Here is a 22,757-nt window from a genome sequence, read left to right on the forward strand (position 1 = left end):
GAAGAATGTATTTCAGATCATGAACATGCAATTCATCCTACAAGATGTTTACAACTCCTAAAGATCCTTAAAAAAAAAAAAAACTACCTTGCGTTTTTGCATCTGGAGAGGGAGGATTGAGTAGTGGCAGCATGATCTTAAGCCCCTCCCTGTAAACAACACTCGCTTTGATGCTCCGCCTCCAATAGTAAAAGCGTAAACACACTGTTATAGTACAAGATCTGCTTATCGGATGAGATACACGTAACCGTCTATGGTTTCTGCAATGGTATTTGGACATAAAGCACCGGTGGAAATGAGAATACAGCTTTCGGAAGAGTTATATGGATTATTAATGAGTTTGTAAAGCTAAATGGATGACAAAAATGAGGAGCGATAGATTGAAAATTGTGTTCATGTTGTGTCTGGCATTTGTCACTTCAGGAGGAAAATATTTTGAAAGTAAAGGTAAGAAACGCAATCTGTTGGTTTACTGTTTTTGAGTATAAAGTTGCATCCATATTTAAATTTTCACTAACTAGATGTTTAACTCAATTTTTTATTGTAAGCAATTTTTTAAAAAAAGGATATAAACACTACCTGTTTAGGGCGAAAAAGTTTTTTTTTTAAGTCGCTTTAAAAATATATATATATAAATTGCTCACATGGTTAATCATGTGTCACTGAAGACTGGAGTAATGGCTGCTTGCAACAAATAAATCATTTACATTTTAAAATAGTTTTTAAATACGCTGTAAAAAGCAAAATTGGCTACTGAAAAAAAGTGAGTAAACCCATTGATTTTAAAGCAATTATTTGACTTTACTTTAAAAAAAAGTAAACAAACCCAACCGCTTTAAATCAATTAGTTGACTTCACTTTTTTTAAAAAAGTGAGTAAACCCAACAATTTTATAGCAAGATGACTTTAAAAAGTCGGTAAACCTGTCAATTTTAAAGCAATCAGTTGAGTTTACTTAAAACAGTGAGTAAACCTGTTCATTTTAAAGGGAAGGCTTTTTAAAGTTAGTAAACCTAATCATTTAAAAGCAATAAGATGACCTTAAATTAAAGAAAAAGTGAGTAAACCTGTCCATTTTAAATTGATTAGATGACTTTATGGGGAAAAAAGCTTTCGTAAACCTGTCGATTTTCACCTGTACTGGTTTCCCTACACTGACTATCCAGTTTAGAATTCAGTACAAAGTGCTGCTGTATGTTTTTAAATCCCTCCATTTCCTGGCACCTGAGTATATTTCTGAGCTATTTAATATACACCAACCCGTGAGATCTTTTGGCTCTAAGAATCGAGTCTATTTGCAAGTTCCACGGTGACACTTGATATGTCGAGGTGATAGAGCTTTTCAGTAGCAGCTCCAAGACTTTGGAACAATCTTCCAATTTTTGAGTGTTTTCAGAGGTCACTGAAAACACATTTATTCTCTTTAGCTTTTAGTCATGTGTTGTGAGTTTATGTACTTTGGTTCCTTGTATGTTTGCATGTATTATGTGTTTTTATGTACAGCACTTTGGTACCCATGTGGTTGGTTGAAAGTGCTCTAGAAATAAGTTGAGTTGAGGAGATTTTGCATTTATTAGGTGACTTCATGTTAAAATAGGTTGTGTAAACCTTACAGTTTTACATCGGTTAGTTTACTTTAATTAACCCATTAATTACGGATTAGTTGACTATAAAAAAAAATTGTAAACCTGATGATTTTAACAATTAGTTGACTTTACTTAAAAAGTGAGTAAGCCTGTTGCTTTTAAAGCGATTAGTTCAATTTACTTCAAAAAGTGATTTAACCTGTTGCTTTTAAAGCGATTAGTTGACTTAAAGTGAGTAAACCTGCAGATTTTAAAGCAATTAGTTGGCTTTACTTAAAGTGAATAAACCTAATGGTTTTAAAGATATTTGTAAAGTGAGTAAACCCGTTCATTTTAAAAGGATTTGTTGACTTTACTTCAAGTTTCATAAACCTGTCAATTCTAAATCGATTAGTTGACTTTACTCAAAAACGAGAGAACATCTGATGATTTTAAAGCAATTAGTTGACTTTACTTAAAGTGAGAAAACCTGTTTATATTAAAAGGATTTGTTGACTTAAAAGAGTTGAGTAAACCTGTTCATTTTAAATTGATTAGTTGATTTTACGGTAACACTTTACAATAAGGTTCATTAGTTAATGCATTTACTAACATAAACTAATCATGATCAACACATGTACAGCATTTATTAATCATAATTGAACATTTACTAATGCATTATTAACATCCAAGTCCATGCTTGTTAACATTAGATAATGCACCATGAGTTAACATGAACTAACAATGAACAACTGTATTTTCATTAACTAACGTTAACTAATATAAACAAATACAGTAGTAAATGTATTGTTCATTGTTTGTTCCCGTTAGTTCATTCATTCATTCATTTTCTTGTCGGCTTAGTCCCTTTATTAATCTGGGGTCGCCACAGCGGAATGAACCGCCAACTTATCCAGCAAGTCTTTGAGCAGCGGATGCCCTTCCAGCCGCAACCCATCTCTGAGAAACATCCACACATACACACCCACACACACTCATACACTACGGACAATTTAGCCTACCCAATTCACCTGTACCGCATGTCTTTGGACTGTGGGGTGAACCGGACCAGCCGGAGGAAACCCACGCGAACACAGGGAGAACATGCAAACTCCACACAGAAACACCAACTGAGCCGAGGATCAAACCTGCGACCCAGCGACCTTCTTGCTGTTAGGCGAACGTGCTACACTGCGCCACTGCGTCGCCTGTTCCCATTAGTAAATGCATTAATTAACATTAACTAATGAACCTTAATGTAAAGTGTGACCAATTTTACTTTGTTACATGAGTAAACCCGTTGATTTTAAAGCAATTAGTTGACTTTACTTAAAAGTGAGTAAGCCTGTTGCTTTTAAAGCGATTAGTTGAATTTACTTTAAGTGGGTAAACACGTCAATTTTAAAGTGGTTAGTTGACTTTACTTTTAAAAAAGTTGCGTAAACCCGCAGATTTTAAAGCAATTAGTTGACTTAAAGCGAGCAAATCCGTTGCTTTCAAAGTGTTTAGTTCACTTTACTTAAAGTACATCACTTTATGCATAATTATAAAAATTTAGCGAAATAAACTTAACAGTTCTAAGTTTTTAAAGTAAATAATAGCTTTTTGTTGTCATTTAACATTGTTAAAGTTCACAGTATGACTGCTCTTACTGTCATTTTTATTAAATGCAAATTGAACTTTTGAATATGAAGAATTCAGATATTCTAAATATTTGTGAAATATGCAAGCTGCTTAAGCTCCAAATCCACATTATACAAAAACATATCCAAAATCTGTAAGAATTCATTGCTTAATGTTGATTTGAAAGGAATGTTTGAATGTTGCTCCACATTGTGCTTTTATTATCAATGCATTATTAATCAAAAATAAACGTGCTGTTGTCGCTGATGATATTTGCAACACAATTTGATTGTTCAGTGGCCCAGTTAATCCGAGATGAAACCGAGGATATTAAATGTTTTGTGGAGGGGAAAAAGGACTTCACTTGCTTCTGGGAAAAGGAGGACGGGACGAATTATTCACAAGATAACTATACCTTCACATATACATACATGTAAGTCAATCGCATATTATTATTTGTTGTTTCTCAATGTATTCCTACAAACTGAGATAAGACACCCTGACTACTTAAAGGTATAAATGAGAATTAATCACCTACCCTTTACTTCTTCCAAACCTATTTGAGTTTCTTTCCTCTGTTGAACAGAAAAGATGATAATTTGACAAATGTTAGCTGTTGGGACTCATTGATTTCCATAGTATTTGTTTTTTTCCTACTATGGAAGTCAATAGGAGCCAACAACCATCACTTTCGAATCTTCTTTTCTGTTCAACAAAATTAAAAAAAACTCATCAAAGTTTAAAACCACTTGAGGTAGAGTGTTCAGGCAGGTTTTTGGGTGATCTCAACCCTTTATTGATGCAGTTCATTTGTCTAATGAAGATATTCAATTTTCAATTCATCTTTATTTCAATGTAGATTGTGTCGAAGCAGCTTAACGTAGAAGTTCTGAAACTGTGTCAGTGCATATTAACCAATGTAACTTCTTCTTTTCATATGTCTTCAGGAATGAGAACAAGATGGATTGTGCGGTTTCATCTTTGTTTTTACTGAGCAGCAACAGAAGCGTCTTCTTCTGCAAACTGCCCAAAGCCCTGTTCTTCACCTCTCTGGACGTGCAGGTTCTCCGTGATGGTCAGATGCTGTATAATCGTAGCCTCAATGTTGAGAACATCTGTAAGTGTAATCAAGTCTTTTCATACTAGGTATTGAACTTTTAGCGTCTGAACAAATGCACAATAACAATCTTTATTGTAGGTGTGCTGCAGTGTTGTCATCTTCTGTTTTTTTTATTGTCAGAAATTGTTCAGTATTGTTCAAAATAACAGCAGTACATCGTGACTAACCAGAATAATCCAGGTTTTTAGGATATTTTTTATTGATACATGGAAAATAAGGTACTAGTAGGTGCAGTATATTTTCAGAAAAAAAACAAGACCCAGCATTCATGATATGCACACTCTGAATGCTGTGCAATTGGGCAATTAGTTGAAAGGGCTGTGTTAAAAAAAAAATAGCAATGTCTGTCGTTGACTGTGCAAACTCAAAACTATTTTGTACAAACGCTTGTGTTCCTGTGAATCACTAAGCTAATATTTAGCTGTATGACCACAGTTGTTCTGCTTCACATCTGTGTGGCATGAGTTCAACCAATTTGTGGCACATTTCAGCTGTTATTCCACTCCATCATTCTTTAACAAAATTTCACAATTTCTTGGTTTTTCATGCCAAGCATTTTTGATATTACCCCACAAGTTCTCGATTAGATTAGGATCCGGGGATTGGGCTGGCCATTCCATAGCAGAGTAGCATTCATTCAGTGAGGTAATCAATTTTGTGAAAAAAACAGGTGTGAATCAGGTTTAAGGATGAGTCAGGACTTATTGAAAGTGCATTTGAAAGCCTGCACTGCAAAAAATGCTTTTCTTGTTTAGATTTTTTGTCTTGTTTCTAGTCTAAATATCTAAAATTTCTTATATCAAGAAGAATTTTCTTGACAAGCACAACATATTGTCTTGTTTTGAGAAATAATATGCCAATATCAAGTGAGTTTTTCCTTCAAACACGCAAAATAATCTGCCAATGGGGTAAGCAAAATAATCTTGTTTTTTTTCTTTTGACGTAAGATTATTTTGCTTACCCCATTGGCAGATTATTTTGCTTGTTTTATGGAAAAGCTCACTTAATATTGGCTTATTATTTCTCAAAACAAGACAATATGTTGTGCTTGTGTAGAAAATTCTTATTGATTTAGGAATTTTTAGATATTTGGACTACAAAACAAGACAAAAAATCTTAGTAAGAAAAGCTTTTTTTGCAGTGTGAGGCAAGTGAAACGTCAAGACATTGTTCAGAAGAACACCGTACTTTGATTAAAATTTGATTGGAGAGGGAAAAACCTATGAAGAGGTGCAAAAATATAGGCTGTTCAGCTAAAATGATCCCCAATGATTTAAAATGGAGGGCAAAACCAGAGAGACGTGGAAGAAAACGAAAGGCAGCCATCAACATGGATTGAAAAATAACCAGAACGGCAAAGGCTCAGCCAATGATCAGCTCCAGGATGATCTAAGACGGTCTGGAGTTACCTGTAAGTAACAGTTAGCCCTCTCAGGCTCAAATTAAATTTTAAAAACAGAAAAAATCTGATATTTGGGGAAAATTATCATATGGCGTAGTACAATAGAATCCTGACTTTTTTTTAGAGAGAGAGACCTTCACATGCAAGGCATTCTGGGATGTTCCAGATTTGCAACATTGGCTCAGTGTGGTAATAAGACACTGACGACTGAATATTACCTTTTTATATACAACTTTTCAAACAATGTAACAAATTGCTTTTAAGTGGCAGAACAACAACAAAAACAATATGGGATCCAAATCAAATCCAAATCCTCATTGAGTAGGTCATGTTTCCAAGTCACTTTGTCATGTGGTACTCCAAGAAACTTTTTGTGTGTCATCTGGTGAGCAAGTGGGGAAACTGTTTGTTGCAAATGGACAACCAAGTCCTGCAGTGGTAATTCTGAGTAAAAAAAACTCATATAATACATATAATAAAATATGTATCTGGAGTAATAAGGTAGTTCATTTTTAACTGTTGCAAATCTGTAACGCCTGCCTTGAGAGGGTAAGAAGACGTCTATGAGAAGCTAATCTATTTTCAAGAACCCCCCGCAAAGTCCTTCTGTTAAAAAACGGCATGTGCAGAAGAGGTTATAATTTGCTAAGGAACACACCAACCGGCCTACAGAAAAGTGGACTACCATGTGGACTGATAAGAGAAAAATTCTTCTTTTTGAGTCCAAGGACAGTTTGCGAGATGACCACCAAAATCTGAATTCAAGCCACAGAACACAGTGAAGACACTGACATATTTATCCTACTATGGTGTTAGCAGGGCTTAAAAAACGCCTGCAACAACTTCTGCTTCATGTCATCTTCGGTGCTCAGCCTCTAAAACTCACTAATGTTGCCCTATGCTGGTTTTGAACCCACAACGTCTGTGTTTGCAGCACACTGGCCTAACACTTAATAGGCCATGTACGGTCACCCGGTGTAAGTGTGAGAATTAGTTCAGCAAAACCGTTCACGAGGAGTTCAAGTAGATTTTCACGCAAATGCAAGTTCATCATAACTTTTTATACTTCAGTATACTGTGTATGGATTTTATACGTTCAGTTGATAAACCGAGTTGTTTCCAAGTGATAAGCTAACTAGCAAGACAGGCATGGTAAAAATTCTGAGAAGGATTCCTCAGCGATGGAAGCAAATATCAAAAATATGCCTGGTCATTTCTGCGCGGCTTGATCTAATCATCATTAGAGACAAATTTAACTTAAAAGTCCCATAATGTAAGCATTTTTCAGTGTTTTTCTGCATTCTCTCACATTCATTATTGTTCTTTGTGTGAATGTTGAACACAAGTTGAATGCATGCTGTCCTCATGTGTGAGATGTTTTATAAGGCTGTTTAGCACTTTGTGTCTAAAAATGATCGTCTTTTTCCTCAATTCTAAGTCACTTTTATAAAAGCATCAGCTAAATGACTTATTGTGAATGAATAAAATGGATTATTATTATTATTATTGTTCCTCTGGCAGTGTTGACGGATCCTCCCAGAAACGTCACAGTCTGGAGCTCGGGGAAGGAAGGGCAGCTGAACGTGAGCTGGCTGCCTCCTGCAGTCAAATACATTGATGACAGTTTGATTTATGAGGTCAGATACGCTGTGGAGGACAGTCACATGGGCAAGGTACGTTATATATCTACACCAGGGGTGGCCAACCCTGTTCCTGGAGAGCCACCTTCCTGCAGATTTCAGTTGCAACCCATATCAAACACACCTGCCTGTAATTATCATGTGGTGTTCAGGTGTAATTAATTGGTTCAGGTGTGTTTGATATGGGTAGCAACTGAAATCTGCAGGAAGGTGGCTCTCCAGGAACAGGGTTAGCCATCCCTGATCTACACTGTTTATTTACGGTTGTGAATAGCATTATAGGATGTTGATCACTGTTCTGTCGACTTTTGACGTTGAAAGTTTAACTCTACAGTTTAACAAAGTGACTTTTATTGACGTTTTAGTGGTTTGTAAATCATATAAAAGTACAGTATGAGAAATATTATATAGAGAAATAAGTCTGTCAAATAACTGTACTGAGAGTTTATTATTTGCCAAGCCATTTTGAAACTTGTCAAGGTTGAAAATTGTTGGCAGAAAGATCAAGGTCTCAGAGCAATTCAGAAGCATAAATAAATGTAAAAATAAAAACATGAATCACAAAATATATGGAAAGCTGCTAATTTACAGATCTTTTTTACAGTGTATATCAATATTCTACAGTTTTTTCTGTAAGTATGGGGTGGCTTTTCATTTTTATGCTGACGATATTCAGATTTATGTCCCTCTTAAAAATAATGCGGGGTTTAACGCTAAAGATTTTTTCTACTGGCCTGGTTGGACCAGTGGTTCAGATATTGACTTTCCCTGCTAATATTTTCACTGGCCCCACCAAAAAAAGTTAATAGCTATTTCTTAGCCACAAATAAAAAAATGTTTGTGAATCTAGAATTTAAATATTATAAAAAATGTTAGTTAATGTATAATGAGCAAAATTCAAAGTGTTATGCAAACAGAAGTAGCGGTATGGAAAATGTGCAGGTATTTTATTGCAAAACAAAAGTGGCTGACGTGCCAAACTGATGGCAAACTGTACAAAAAATCACTTCTTTTTTTTTTTTTAGTTGTGGTGTACCCTCGCAATGTCTGCTTCCAAGAAATGAAAAACAAACGTTTCTTTTAGCATCATCATTTGATGTTGCCGTCTTTTCGCTGTACTGGTTGTTATGGAAAAAAATAACATCCTCACAACATCCAATCACATAAGAGGAACCTAAAAGCAATATAGTGCTTGTGACATCACAGAGAAGGTAGCATTTGAAGGCTTAAAAACCCAAACTGTTTCTCGATTCTAAGACTGTATTTGCACGCAATTGACAAATAGTCACAGGCAAATTAAACTTTAGTGACAAGGCAATCGGGCCAGTAATGATACTGTCTACTGTCCCGAGCATCTCACATGCTGGCCCCAGGCCATCAGGCAGTCCTCATCGTTGTGCCCTGTAATGAGAGAAATGGCCTTGACTCCCTTATAAGATGTCTAATCGAGGTGAAGACCTGGCTGTCGTCAAACTTTTTACATTTTAATGTGGAAAAAACTGAGCTGGTTTGGTTTGAGGATCCTGCCCCTCTGGAATAATTAGGTTGAGGCCATCAACTTATCAAAAACCTGTTGTTAGAAACCTAGGGTTTCAGTTCGATAGTGCTTTGGAATTTCACAAACAAGTAAATTCAATGGAAACTAAATTCATGTACGACTTGTGGCAAATTTCTCTATTTTAATGACCTCGAGAAGGGTATCCATACTTTTATTTTGGGGAGACTTGACTATTGCAACTTTTTGTCTGCGGGTGTTAGTCAAAATGCCCTGAATAGACTGCAATTAGTCCAAAAAGCGTCAGCGAGACATCTGACAGCGACTCGCAACACTGCAAAAAATGATTTTCTTACTTAGATTTTTAGTTTCTAGTCCAAATACGTAAATAATCTTAAATCAAGACAATTTTTGTAGACGAGCAAAACGTTCTGTCTTGTTTTAAGAAATAATGTGCCAAAATTAAGTGAATTGTTCCTTAAAACAAGCTAAATAATCTGCCAATGGGGTAAGCAAAATCATTTTATGTCAAAAGGAAAAACAAGCCTATTTTTCTTACCCCATTGGTTCAGGTATACACTGCAAAAAAAATATTTAGACAAAAACAGTAAAAGTATTTTTGCAGTGTATACCCGAGCCAATGGAGTAAGAAAAATAGGCTTGTTTTTCCTTTTGACATAAAATTCTTTAATCAAGAAGCATTTTCTAGACGGGTAAAATATATAGTCAAAAATGTCAAAGTTAAGTGAGTTTTTACCTTAAATTGAGCAAAATAATGGTGTTTTTGCTTTGAATTAAGATTATTTTATTAACCCCATTGGCAGATTATTTAGTTTGTTTTAAGCTTTTTTAAAAACTCACTTAATTTTTTTATATTATATTTTTATTTTGACCTTAAAGCAACATAAAGCAATATAAAAAGCAACAACAACTGTTAAGACAGAAAAGGCAAATGAAACAAAACAAAAAAAAAGGAAAACAAAAAAGACGGGAAAAAAAAGATTTTAAAACCATTGTCACATCAGTTCCTCCAGTTTTATACATAGTTTAACAAAGTTACACATATACAGTTGAAGTCAGAATTATTAGCCCCTTTTTAAATTATTTATAATTCCCAAATGATGTTTAACAGGGCAAGGAAAGTTTCGCAGTATGTCTGATAATATTTTTTCTTCTGGAGAAAGTCTTATTTGTTTTATTTAGCAAGAATAAAAGCAGTTATTGATTTTTTTAAACACCATTTAAAGGACAAAATGATTAGCCCCTTTAGGGTAATTTTTTTCGACTGTCTGAAATCAGAGCAAACCATCCTTATACAATAACTTACCTGCCTACTTAACCTAATTAACCTAGTTAAGCCTTTAAATGTTACTTTAAGCTATATAGAAGAGTCTTGAAAAATATCTAGTCTAATATTATTTACTGTCATCATTCATTCATTCATTTATTAATTTTCTTGTCGGCTTAGTCCTTTTATTATTTAAAGGGAAAATTTATCCAGCAAGTTTTTTTACGAAATGAGTTATTAAAACTGTTATGTTCAGAAATGTGCTGAAGAAAATCTGCTCTCTGTTAAACAGAAATTGGGGAAAAAATAAACAAGTGGTGTAATCATTCTGACTTCAACTGTATATCTAGGCCAGTGGGCACAGGCAATATGGTGATCATGCAAACAATGACAGGGTTAAACCTTTAAACTGTTATCCTTGACATTGGACAGACACCTAAAAAAGGGTTTTCAGGTGGCTTTGAAGCTAGCAATGCTATCAGAAAGATTGTGTCCAAGTCTCTCTAAATGTAAAGTGCTAGAGAATTCAGAAAGCCAGGATTTAAGAAGTGCTTTTAATGCCTTTCTCCATAGACAAAGAATATATTTTTAGCCACCAACGTTCCATATTGGACAGCTTTTTTAATTTGATGACTGAACCCCACAAAGTGAGTCAAACCAACCAAAAACAGCGCTTGCTGGATCAGGGGTGAGGACACAAGAATAAGCCTTAGAGTAGAATCTGAAAATTTCAGTCTAAAACTCGTAAAGTTTTGGGCATGACCAAAAAAGATGTCCTAAGGAGCCTTCCGCAGATTCACATTTGTTGCAGTTAGAGGAGATAAAGGGATAGAATTTGAAACTCACTTAATTTGAACTTGAAATGATCATAATTTCAATTCATCTTTATTTCTATAGCGCTTATACAATGTAGATTGTGTCAAAGCAGCTTCACATAGAAGTTCTACCAAATTGAAACTGTCAGTCCAGTTTTTAGAGTTCAGTTCAGTGTGATTTAAGTTTCACAGCTGACAGTCCAAACACCGAATAGCAAATACATTGATGCGCAGCTCCTCAAGTCTCAAACCAAGCAAGCCAGTGGCAACAGTGGCGAGGAACAAAACTTCCAACGATTGGCGAATGTGAAGGAAAATTTTTACAAAAAATAAGCAAAGATCAGTATTGATACTAATAATAAAACTATAATGAACCATTAAATAGGCAAATGAGTATGATCATGTGACAATGAAGACTGGAGTAGTGATCACGAAAAGCTTTATTAACAGGAATAAATTAAATGTTAAAATATGCTAAAACATTTCACAACATTTCCATTTTTACTGTATTTTTAATCAAATAAACGCAGCCTCATCAGCATAAGAGACATTTCAAAAAACCATTGAGTTGTTCCAGACTTTTGATTAGTGGTGTGTTTTTATCCTTGTTGAAATTCATCTGGACTTTTGTTTTCTGTAGGTGGAGGAGACCAAAGCCAGCACCATGCTGGTTTTGCGTGGTTTACAGCCCGACACCAGATACAAGGTGTGGGTCCGTGTCAAACCGGACGGCGTTTCTTATAAAGGCTACTGGAGTTCTTGGACCAGTCCTGTGATTGCAGTCACACCACCAGGCAGTATGTGAATTTCAGCGCTTATTAGTAATCAACAGGACCTAAACAGTGTTTCTCAACCACGTTCCTGGAGGACCACCAGAACTGCTTGCTTTTGGACGTCTCCTTTTTTCTATCTCACACATTACAGGTCTTTTAGTCTCAGTTAATGAGCTGATGATTGGAATCATGTGTGTTTGGTTAAGACATTAATGCTCTGGTCACACTAGAGTCTGAGAATGCGAAAATCTTTCATACGGCCCTGAGAAAAAGGATTAAACAAGATGATTAGTAGAGCTGTGAACCTACACTAGTCTCACGGTTCGGTTACGATTATCATGCCATCGATTCGGTTCAATTCGATGTTTTGGTGCATCACGGTGCATTGACGGTGCTTTCCATACACAGTTTTATATTTTCTTCACAGCAGCAGTTCTTGTATTAAAATGTATGAATATATTTATATTTATATACTATTTGTAATACAATTTTGTCGTTTAATACAAACAGTCAGATATATAAACTGCAACTTTAAACAAAACGAGCATTAAGCAAATAATATAAACAAATATAAACATCCAGCTCAATTTCTGATCCTTGTCTTGTTCTCTTACACCCCTTTAATTGGTCACACCCTCAACAAAAACGGTTGCTATTGGCTCTTGCGTGCTGCGCTCTTCACGGATGAGTGACACTGATAGGCAGCAGGCGGCAGCGGCGATCTCACAGCTGATGCATGATAGACACGGTGGAGAAAACTCTGCAGACACGCGCTCGTTTCTGTATCCAAACGTAATGCTCTAAAACAGCCGAGAGGAGAAGAAAAGCCACGCCAGCAGGTCAAATGGGCCACTGTGTGTGTGTGTGTGTGTGTGTGTGTGTGTGTGTGTGTGTGTGTGTGTGTGTGTGTGTGTGTGTGTGTGTGTGTGTGTGTGTGTGTGTGTGTGTGTGTGTGTGTGTGTGTGTGTGTGTGTGTGTGTGTGTGTGTGTGTGTGTGTGTGTGTGTGAGAGAAAGAGAGAGAGACAGAGACAGAGCGAGAGACAGAGACAGAGCGAGAGACAGAGCGAGAGAGAGAAAGAGAGAAATGGAGTATGCTACTTTCATTCTCTCGATCTCAGTGAAATAGGGTTTATTGTTGTATATGTCAGTGAAAGACTGATCCAGCAAACACACACAGTGAAATTGTGCACAGTTTATGAGTTTTAAGTAGTTAAAGCGCTGTAAATACTCGCGATCGCCTCCCTCGCGACAGAGCGCATATGAGGTAAATGACGTCAGTAATAACCGGTTATGATTATTACTGAACCGATACCGAATTGTCCACGTCTGCATCGCAGTGCACCGAAGAAACGATTAATTTTGACACCCCTGATGATTAGACATTAAAAAAAAGCAAACGATTTGTCTATTTTTTAAATTTCTGTCCAGAGAGGTCACTTTTTGATCGTTTATTGGCCTCACACAATCATGTGATTTCACAGCTCAGAGTTCACCAAGCATTTCCAACACAGTGACATGTGAAACTTGTTGCACAAGCTTGCGTTTCCTGTCTGCAGCATTCACATATGAAGGAAAGTCTATGGGGCGAAAAGTGCAGCGTGACCGTGGCTTAGGACATGGTAAATGTGCAGAGCTGGTGGTCCTCCTGGAACATGGTTGAGAAACAATGACCTAGGAAACATCTTAAATCAAATCTAATTTACACCAACATCCACTTTATTAGCTAGCCTTTCTGCTTTTATTTCTCGGACCTGCTTTTGCCTTCGGAATTACCAGAACTACCTTAAAGGCCCTGGTATAATTGGTTTATACATTTTCTTTCGGCTAAGTCTCTGTTTCAGGGGACGCCACAGGTGAATGAACCGTCAACTATTCCAGCTTATGTTTTACGCAGCGGATGCCCTTCTAGTTTCTGCTAGTGTAAATGCTCACATGTGATTGGCCAATCAGATATTTGCATTAACCAGCAGTTAAATGTGTGTACCTAATAAAGTGGTCAGTAAGTGTAGATCAATTTTGTATAGTTATTCAACTCTTAAAGAGGATGGCACGGTGGCTCAGTGGTTAGCACTGTCTCCTCACACCAAGAAGGTCGCTGATTCGAGTCCTGGCTGGGTCATTTCAGTGTGGAGTTTGCTTGTTCCTCCCATGTTTTCTTTAAGGTGCTCCGGTTTTACCACAGTCCAAAGACATGTGTTATAAGTGAACTGAATAAACTAAAGTGGCCGTTGTGTATGAGAGTGTGTGTGTGTGAATGAATGTGTATTGGTGTTTCACAGTGCTGGGTTGAGGCTAGAAGGGCATGCCCTGTGTAAAAAGTGCCAGTATAGTAGGTTCATTCTGCTGTGATGAAACCTGACAAATAAGGGACCAAGCCAAAGGAAAATGAATGAATGAACTTTTAAAGGGATAGTTCACCCAAAAATGAAAATTCGGTCATCATTTACATCATTTTCTGTTGAACACAAAATAATATATTTTGAAGACTGTCGAAACCATTGACCTCCGTTGTATTTGTTTTTCCTATACTGTGTGTGTCAATGGTTACAGGTTTTCAGCTTTCTTCAAAATATCTTCTTTTGTGTTTAACATTACAAAGATTTGGGAACAACTGAGGGTGAGTAAATATTTTGGGTGAACTATCCCTTTAATAATTCCACTGAAGCATCTCTTTAGCTTATTTTGAGACATGAGAAGAGAGTGGTTTTGCTGTGTTTGTGTTTTCACTATACAGCATTCATTATTGGTCTGTTTTAATATATATTTTCAGATCATATTTATTTTGTTTCTGTTTTTTCTAACAGGCATGGATCCGCTGATTGTGCTGCTGGTGGTTTTCATCATACTGATCCTCTGTCTCCTCTCTATGACTGTGATTCTGTCTCACCACAAGTCAGTTTCACACACACACACACACACCAACACACATTTATAGCTATCTAAATGATGAGAAACAGTTATGTATTATTCAGGGTTTTATTTTGTTGTGGTTTTTGAAATGCTTATTTCAAGGTTGCCAAGGTTAATTATGTACTTTAAACAAATAAAATGTGTTAAATGCATTGAAATTACTTTACCGAAAACGTTTAACCTTGTGAGTTTAGTGTTTGCAGTTTAATGAGCAGAACTCTGTTGTTTACTTTACAGGTTTCTTCTGAAGAAACTGTGGCCTGACATACCAACACCAGAGCACAAGTTTCCGGGTCTTTTTACTGTCTATAAAGGGGATTTTAAGGTAATTTATAATGTTTTCTTATTAAATATTTAAGAGTGTAACTTATACTTTACAAAGAAACATACACATATAAGAATTTAGGCAAATTGTTGTGTTTTCTTGTAATGAAATGAACAATTGTATAATTGTATTCAGCAGGGGTGCATTCAATTGATAGTTTTTATTGTTTTAAAAAGGTACAGAGCAAATGTATTTCAAATAAATGCTCATTTGGTCTTTATTCATCAAATAATCATTTCTTTTTTTTTGTATCAGCTATTTTAAACATTAAAAATAATAAATAATATGTTTCTTGATAATCAAATCGGCATATTCAGATTGATTTCTGAAAGATCAAATTCATTTCTGATGCTTAAGTTTGAAGTAGCGATGAGAGAAGTGGCAATTTTGCACACGACATGTCTCAATAATAAATCCAGGAAGAAAAAAAAAACTGATTTGACATTTCCCTTCGCTCATTTGAATTCATGCATGAATTGAATTTGGAGCTCTTATTGGTTCTTGGATGGACGCTTATTGCAGCTGTTGTCACACAGCAGGAAAGTGTCTGAAATCTTCTGACACTGCCAGAAATTCATTGGAGGAAAAATCGGATCGCAACAAGTACTAAGCTGCTGTCAGTGAGCATGCCAAACCAATGATCAAAGATCACAGATTTTAGCCTATAGCAGTGGTTCTCAAACTGTGGTACGTGTACCACTAGTGGTACGCAGGCTTTCTTCTAGTGGTACGGGGAAGAATGAAATATTTTTTGTACATGCTACACACATTTCAAAATTTATCAAAAATGATGTATATAATATGCCATATGACATATAGCCTATATTTCTGAGGTAATCTGCCAAGTTTTTTAAACTGTGCAGAGTTGTAGCTGCTTTACTGGGCCTACTAAGCTACTGTATTTCAATACCGCTCATTTTAGTGGTACGTGGAGAGATAATTTTTTTATGAAGTGGTACTTGATGAAAAAAGTTTGAGAACCACTGGCCTATAGGATTTCAGGAATCTTTTAGGATATCCAAAATTTGTCTCAGATGACAAAATAGTGGCTGAAATCTCACACTGTGAGCCGGGCTTAACTGTAGTTTCAGACAATCTGCGGTTGCTGCAATTCCTTTAATATCCACAAGGGGAGAACCAAATTAAAGAGGCACCATTCAAAACACGCATGCCTTTCACTTTCACTTTTGTGACCTCATGTAAATTATGTTTGTACTAAATGAGGTTCTCTCTACTAATAACTGTAGTTAAAAACAACAACATGATGTTTAACAGAGCTAGGATTTTTTCACAGCATTTCCTATTATATTTGTTTTTTAATTTGTTTTTTTCAGCTACAAAAAGCAGTCTTATTTTTTTTAAAGACCATTTTAAGGTCAATATTATTAGCTCTTTTGAGGAATATTTTTTTTTTCAATTTTCTACAAAACAAACAACTGTTATACAATGACTTGACTTGATTTACCCTAACTTGCCTAATTAACCTAGTTAAGCCTTTAAATGTCACTTAAAGCTGAATACTAGTTTCTTGAAAAGATATCTAGTAAAATATTATGTTCTGTCATCATGGCAAAGATAAAATAAACCAGTTATTAGAAATGAGTTATTAAAACTTATGTTTAGAATTGTTATTTTTTTGGGTTGGGGGGGGCGGTGGGTGGCTAATAATTCTTACTTCAGCTGTACTGTAAGTATGGGAACCACTGTGAACAATGTTTGGACTAGTAACCATTTTTTCCAGTGTACCAGACATCATTCAGTGCTGTGTTTTCCTCAGGAGTGGATGAGCCAGAACAGCGGCAGCATGTGGGCGAGATCAGTCCAAATGTACACCGAAGAGCTTCCTTCCCCGCTGGAGGTGTTATCTGAGGTCAGTCTGTCCCCATTAGACGAGAGGAAGCTTGTGCGGGACGAGGACCAGCGTTCAGACTCGGGGCTGACAGAGCCTCCTCATTGGCTCATGGAGCAGCTGAGGGCGCTTCAAGAAAACCCTGAGTCCCTCTCTCGGTCCACACTACTGCAGTCCCATGACACCTACATCACTTTAAACCACAGCTCTGGTGGTCAGCGGGAGGACGATGTTTTTGAGGAAACGCTCCCGCTCCAGACACTTTTCACCAGCGCAGGAACGTCCTCTCTAAACGCCTCGCACTCAGATTTGGGCTCGCTCCGGCAGAGCTCAGCGTCAGGCCGGCTGTCCTCGCAGTCTAGCTTTGAGGATCCCAACCACCCATGGCCCCCGAAAGGGCCGGGATACGCTTATATGGCGGTGGCGGATTCGGGGGTGTCCATGGATTACAGTCCGATGAGCTCCAGCCGGATCATCGAGATCGGGAAACGCAGCTTTTACGCCAACGAATACAAAAACGAGATCTTTGGATACAAGTGGCCGTTCTCCGCTCAACAAGTCCAGTCTGGATACTGACACGTTGTTCAAATCATGAGGTTTAAAGGAATGGTTCACACAAAAACATGAAAATTACTCCATAGTTTTCTCACTCTCAAGCTATTCTTTGTGTATATGACGTTTTTTATGTCAGACGAATGTATGGAAAGCCCTAATTTAAGCTGTGTTGATACTACAAGTGACTCGCAATGCCAAAGCTACAAGCAACCGGTCATTTCAATAGAGAGCGAGCAACTTCTGGTGACCTCCGTCTACGCGAGCGACAGCAACTGTTGGCGTGTCGAGTGACACAACAAATTTGAGAATTGTTATGCTGCGTTCACATCAGTCGTGGGTCCAATGAGACAAGTCTATTCCTGAAGCTTCTGCTACGAATGTGTCTTATCTCATGTGTTATAAGTCATATACATCAGTCGCGCATATAATGTGCAGTCGGTCGCAGCGAACGTCAATGATTTAGAGTTATTATTTTAAAATTATATATATTTATGTTACAAAAACACATGCGTCTGCTTTATAAGACATGTGGTAACCCCCTGGTGGCATATGGGTTAGTTTGACGATGGATTCATGCACTTTTGGAAGCTTCAAACTAACTAACACTATTATACCTAATATACTATTATATAGCATGGAAAAAAATTTAAAACTACTGTGTTCATCTGACAGAAGAAAGTCATACACACTGAGGATGGCTTGAGGATGAATAAATTATGGGGTGATTTTCATGTTTGTGTGAATTATTTACCCTTTAAGGAGAAAAACACTAGGATCTTTCAGGAGAACCAACACCCTCCATCAGATTGAATAAGCTAATGTAATGGCATTAATATGGCAGCTGTTGACGAAAACATTTTCTTTTGTACAGTGTATATATAACGTGTCACCTAAAAGCCAATGGAGACTTTCCTTTTTTTATTTTGTTAGATGTTATTGTCTTTTATTATAAATACATTAACTTGTGGCACTTTCCACAAATAGGGTTCACTTTTTAATCATAAGTAATTGATAAATGATAAATTAAGTCATATTGTTTGATTTGATTTGAATATCACGTTAAACACTTTTATAGCAATCCTTCAACCAAAATACATTTCATCATAATCAACAAACATATTTACTCATCCATATACACTTAAAATAAATATTAATTTAGCCGGTTCGAAATGGAAATAAATCTACAGAGCATTTCAAAATGCATCACATATCTGTATTCTGAATAACTTAATCATACAAATTGAATTTGTCATGATACTGACGTTCATTTGAAATGAGTTGATGCAATGATTTTTCAATTTGTAAAGAAGATATCTGTATTTATGGCACAATTTTAAAATATTTTCATATATATATATATATATATATATATATATATATATATATATATATATATATATACATATACATATACATACATACATACATATATATATATATATATATATATATATATATATATATATATATATATATATATATATATATATATATACATATTACAAACTTAAATGAAATAAATATAAAACAAATCAGTATATTTAATATTTACTTTGAGCACCTTGATTCTTTGCCCACTTCGATCACTTTTTGGACACTTAAAAACAAAACAATAATAATCTGATCACTTTTTGGACAATTAAAACTTAACAATAATAATTTGATAACTTTTTGGACAATTAAAACTAAACAATAATAATTTGATCACTTTTTGGACAATTAAAACAAAACAATAATAATTTGATCACTTTTTGGACAATTAAAACTAAACAATAATAATTTGATCACTTTTTGGACACTTAAAAACAAAACAATAATAATCTGATCACTTTTTGGACAATTAAAACAAAACAATAATAATCTGATCACTTTTTGGACACTTAAACAAAACAATAATAATTTGATCACTTTTTGGACAATTAAAACTAAACAATAATAATTTGATCACTTTTTGGACAATTAAAACTAAACAATAATAATTTGATCACTTTTTGGACAATTAAAACAAAACAATAATAATTTGATCACTTTTTGGACAATTAAAACTAAACAATAATAATTTGATCACTTTTTGGACAATTAAAACAAAACAATAATAATTTGATCACTTTTTGGACAATTAAAACAAAACAATAATAATTTGATCACTTTTTGGACAATTAAAACAAAACAATAATAATCTGATCACTTTTTGGACACTTAAACAAAACAATAATAATTTGATCACTTTTTGGACAATTAAAACTAAACAATAATAATTTGATCACTTTTTGGACAATTAAAACAAAACAATAATAATTTGATCACTTTTTGGACAATTAAAACAAAACAATAATAATTTGATCACTTTTTGGACAATTAAAACAAAACAATAATAATCTGATCACTTTTTGGACACTTAAACAAAACAATAATAATTTGATCACTTTTTGGACAATTAAAACTAAACAATAATAATTTGATCACTTCTTGGACAATTAAAACAAAACAATAATAATTTGATCACTTTTTGGACAATTAAAATAAAACAATAATAATTTGATCACTTCTTGGACAATTAAAACAAAACAATAATAATTTGATCACTTTTTGGACAATTAAAATAAAACAATAATAATTTGATCACTTCTTGGACAATTAAAACTAAACAATAATAATTTGATCACTTCTTGGACAATTAAAACAAAACAATAATAATTTGATCACTTTTTGGACAATTAAAACTAAACAATAATAATTTGATCACTTTTTGGACAATTAAAACAAAACAATAATAATCTGATCACTTTTTGGACAATTAAAACTAAACAATAATAATTTGATCACTTCTTGGACAATTAAAACAAAACAATAATAATTTGATCACTTTTTGGACAATTAAAACTAAACAATAATAATTTGATCACTTTTTGGACAATTAAAACAAAACAATAATAATCTGATCACTTCTTGGACAATTAAAACAAAACAATAATAATCTGATCACTTTTTGGACAATTAAAACAAAACAATAATAATCTGATCACTTTTTGGACAATTAAAACAAAACAATAATAATTTGATCACTTTTTGGACAATTAAAACAAAACAATAATAATTTGATCACTTTTTGGACAATTAAAACAAAACAATAATAATTTGATCACTTTTTGGACACTTAAACAAAACAATAATAATTTGATCACTTCTTGGACAATTAAAACTAAACAATAATAATTTGATCACTTCTTGGACAATTAAAACAAAACAATAATAATTTGATCACTTTTTGGACACTTAAACAAAACAATAATAATCTGATCACTTTTTGGACAATTAAAACTAAACAATAATAATTTGATCACTTCTTGGACAATTAAAACAAAACAATAATAATTTGATCACTTTTTGGACAATTAAAACAAAACAATAATAATTTGATCACTTTTTGGACAATTAAAACTAAACAATAATAATTTGATCACTTTTTGGACAATTAAAACAAAACAATAATAATTTGATCACTTTTTGGACAATTAAAACAAAACAATAATAATTTGATCACTTTTTGGACAATTAAAACAAAACAATAATAATCTGATCACTTTTTGGACAATTAAAACTAAACAATAATAATTTGATCACTTCTTGGACAATTAAAACAAAACAATAATAATTTGATCACTTTTTGGACACTTAAACAAAACAATAATAATCTGATCACTTTTTGGACAATTAAAACTAAACAATAATAATTTGATCACTTCTTGGACAATTAAAACAAAACAATAATAATTTGATCACTTTTTGGACAATTAAAACTAAACAATAATAATTTGATCACTTTTTGGACACTTAAAAACAAAACAGTAATTATCAAACAAGCTACGGTTTTGTTTTAGATGTTTTTAGATTGTTTAAGCTGTACTGAAGTTTATTTAAGTAAATACAAGAAATAAATATTTAAATAAAAGTGATATAATAAATACTTAATAATTTTATAATATTTATTTTGTTCTACTGAGTTGGACTTTTACCACTTTAATCTCAACAACAACAACAAACACATTTAACCCTCTTTGTGGAAAGTACCTAATCTCCTTCTGTTTAGACTTTTCCCAAATCTCTCATGTAGATTGTACAATTGTACATATACTTTTAATGTAAATAACAGTTTTCTAATCTGATTTGTGGTTTTTTAATCTTTCAGATCTGTAAAGTTCGAGCATAAAGTAAGTCAGTCTGATAAAAAAAAACCATCAGACCTTATTTGTTGGTCAGTTAATTCAGATAAATGAAGGATAAGTCATCCATCCGGATCATGCTTTTATGCTCTCGGATGCTGTGTTTGCATTTGGACAACTGTTCTGGTGCATTCTGGGAATGCTCATATTTGGAACAGATGGCAAAAACATTGTTGACATTTGCATCTCAATGTACTTTCATCAGTGTGTGAAATAGTAAAGTATATAAGACGGCAATGTGCAAGTGTAGCTGAGAGACTTGATTAGATCATTGGGCGTTTCTGTAGATTATAGCAGACTACACCCTTTCTCCAACAAACACACCAAAGCTGAAACTCAAAGAGATTAACTGAAATATACAGCCTTTATATATATATATATATATATATATATATATATATATATATATATATATATATATATATATACATACATAACACATATACAGTATATACTTTTCACATATTGTAAAATATTGATTGAATAATGTGCACTGATGAATTGTTTAAAATAAGCCAGGCCTATTCTAAAAGTAAACTGCGTTCATTTTGTTTTAGTGTTGACGTTATGGTTTGTAATATACATCTGCTCAAATTACTGTACAGAAATCTCCAGTGTCCGTTTTTTCTTCATAGCAGTAGTTTAGTTTGATTGCATTTCTTGTTTTTTGTTCTGTAATTTTTAAGGTTAAACCAAATGTGTAAAACTATATGATGGATTTGTAATCTTTAGTATAAAAAATGAGATAAAAAATGCCAAAAAAAAGATGTAATTATTGCAATTTCTGTGACATTCCCTTCACATGTAGTCATGTCTGGTGTTGTTTTATTTCAGATTTACATTTGTAACATGATTGAAAGCCTTTTTTCTTACTCTTGTTCTTTTTTATCAGCAATAAAGCTCCTATTTTGTTCTAGAATCAAAAGGAAATGTATTTCTGTAAACAAATGGCACAAATGTTTACTCTCAGATGCTTTTCTTTAGGGCGTCACGTGGCTCAGTGGTTAACACTGTCGCCTTACATCATGAAGGCCGTTGCTTCGAGTCATGACTGGGAAAGTTGGCATTTCTGTGTGGAGTTTGCATGTTCTCCCCATGTTGGCGTGGGTTTCCTCCAGGTGCTCTGGTTTCCTTCACGGTCCATAGACATGTGCTATAGGTGAACTGAATGGA

General features: G+C 34.3%; 1 protein-coding gene across 1 annotated transcript; it reads left to right on the forward strand.

Annotated features, from left to right (window-relative positions):
• Positions 1-356: 356 nt before the first annotated feature.
• On the forward strand, positions 357-17,382 carry epor (erythropoietin receptor). Its single transcript, NM_001043334.1, is given in 8 exon segments — positions 357-447; positions 3,486-3,621; positions 4,136-4,305; positions 7,232-7,383; positions 11,589-11,745; positions 14,527-14,614; positions 14,870-14,957; positions 16,735-17,382. Coding segments are annotated over 8 exon segments (1,530 nt in total).
• Positions 17,383-22,757: the final 5,375 nt, after the last annotated feature.

This window comes from Danio rerio, chromosome 3 (genome assembly GCF_052040795.2).
Source record: "Danio rerio strain M-AB ecotype USA chromosome 3, GRCz13ab, whole genome shotgun sequence".
In the NCBI taxonomy this organism is placed as follows: Eukaryota; Metazoa; Chordata; class Actinopteri; order Cypriniformes; family Danionidae; genus Danio; species Danio rerio.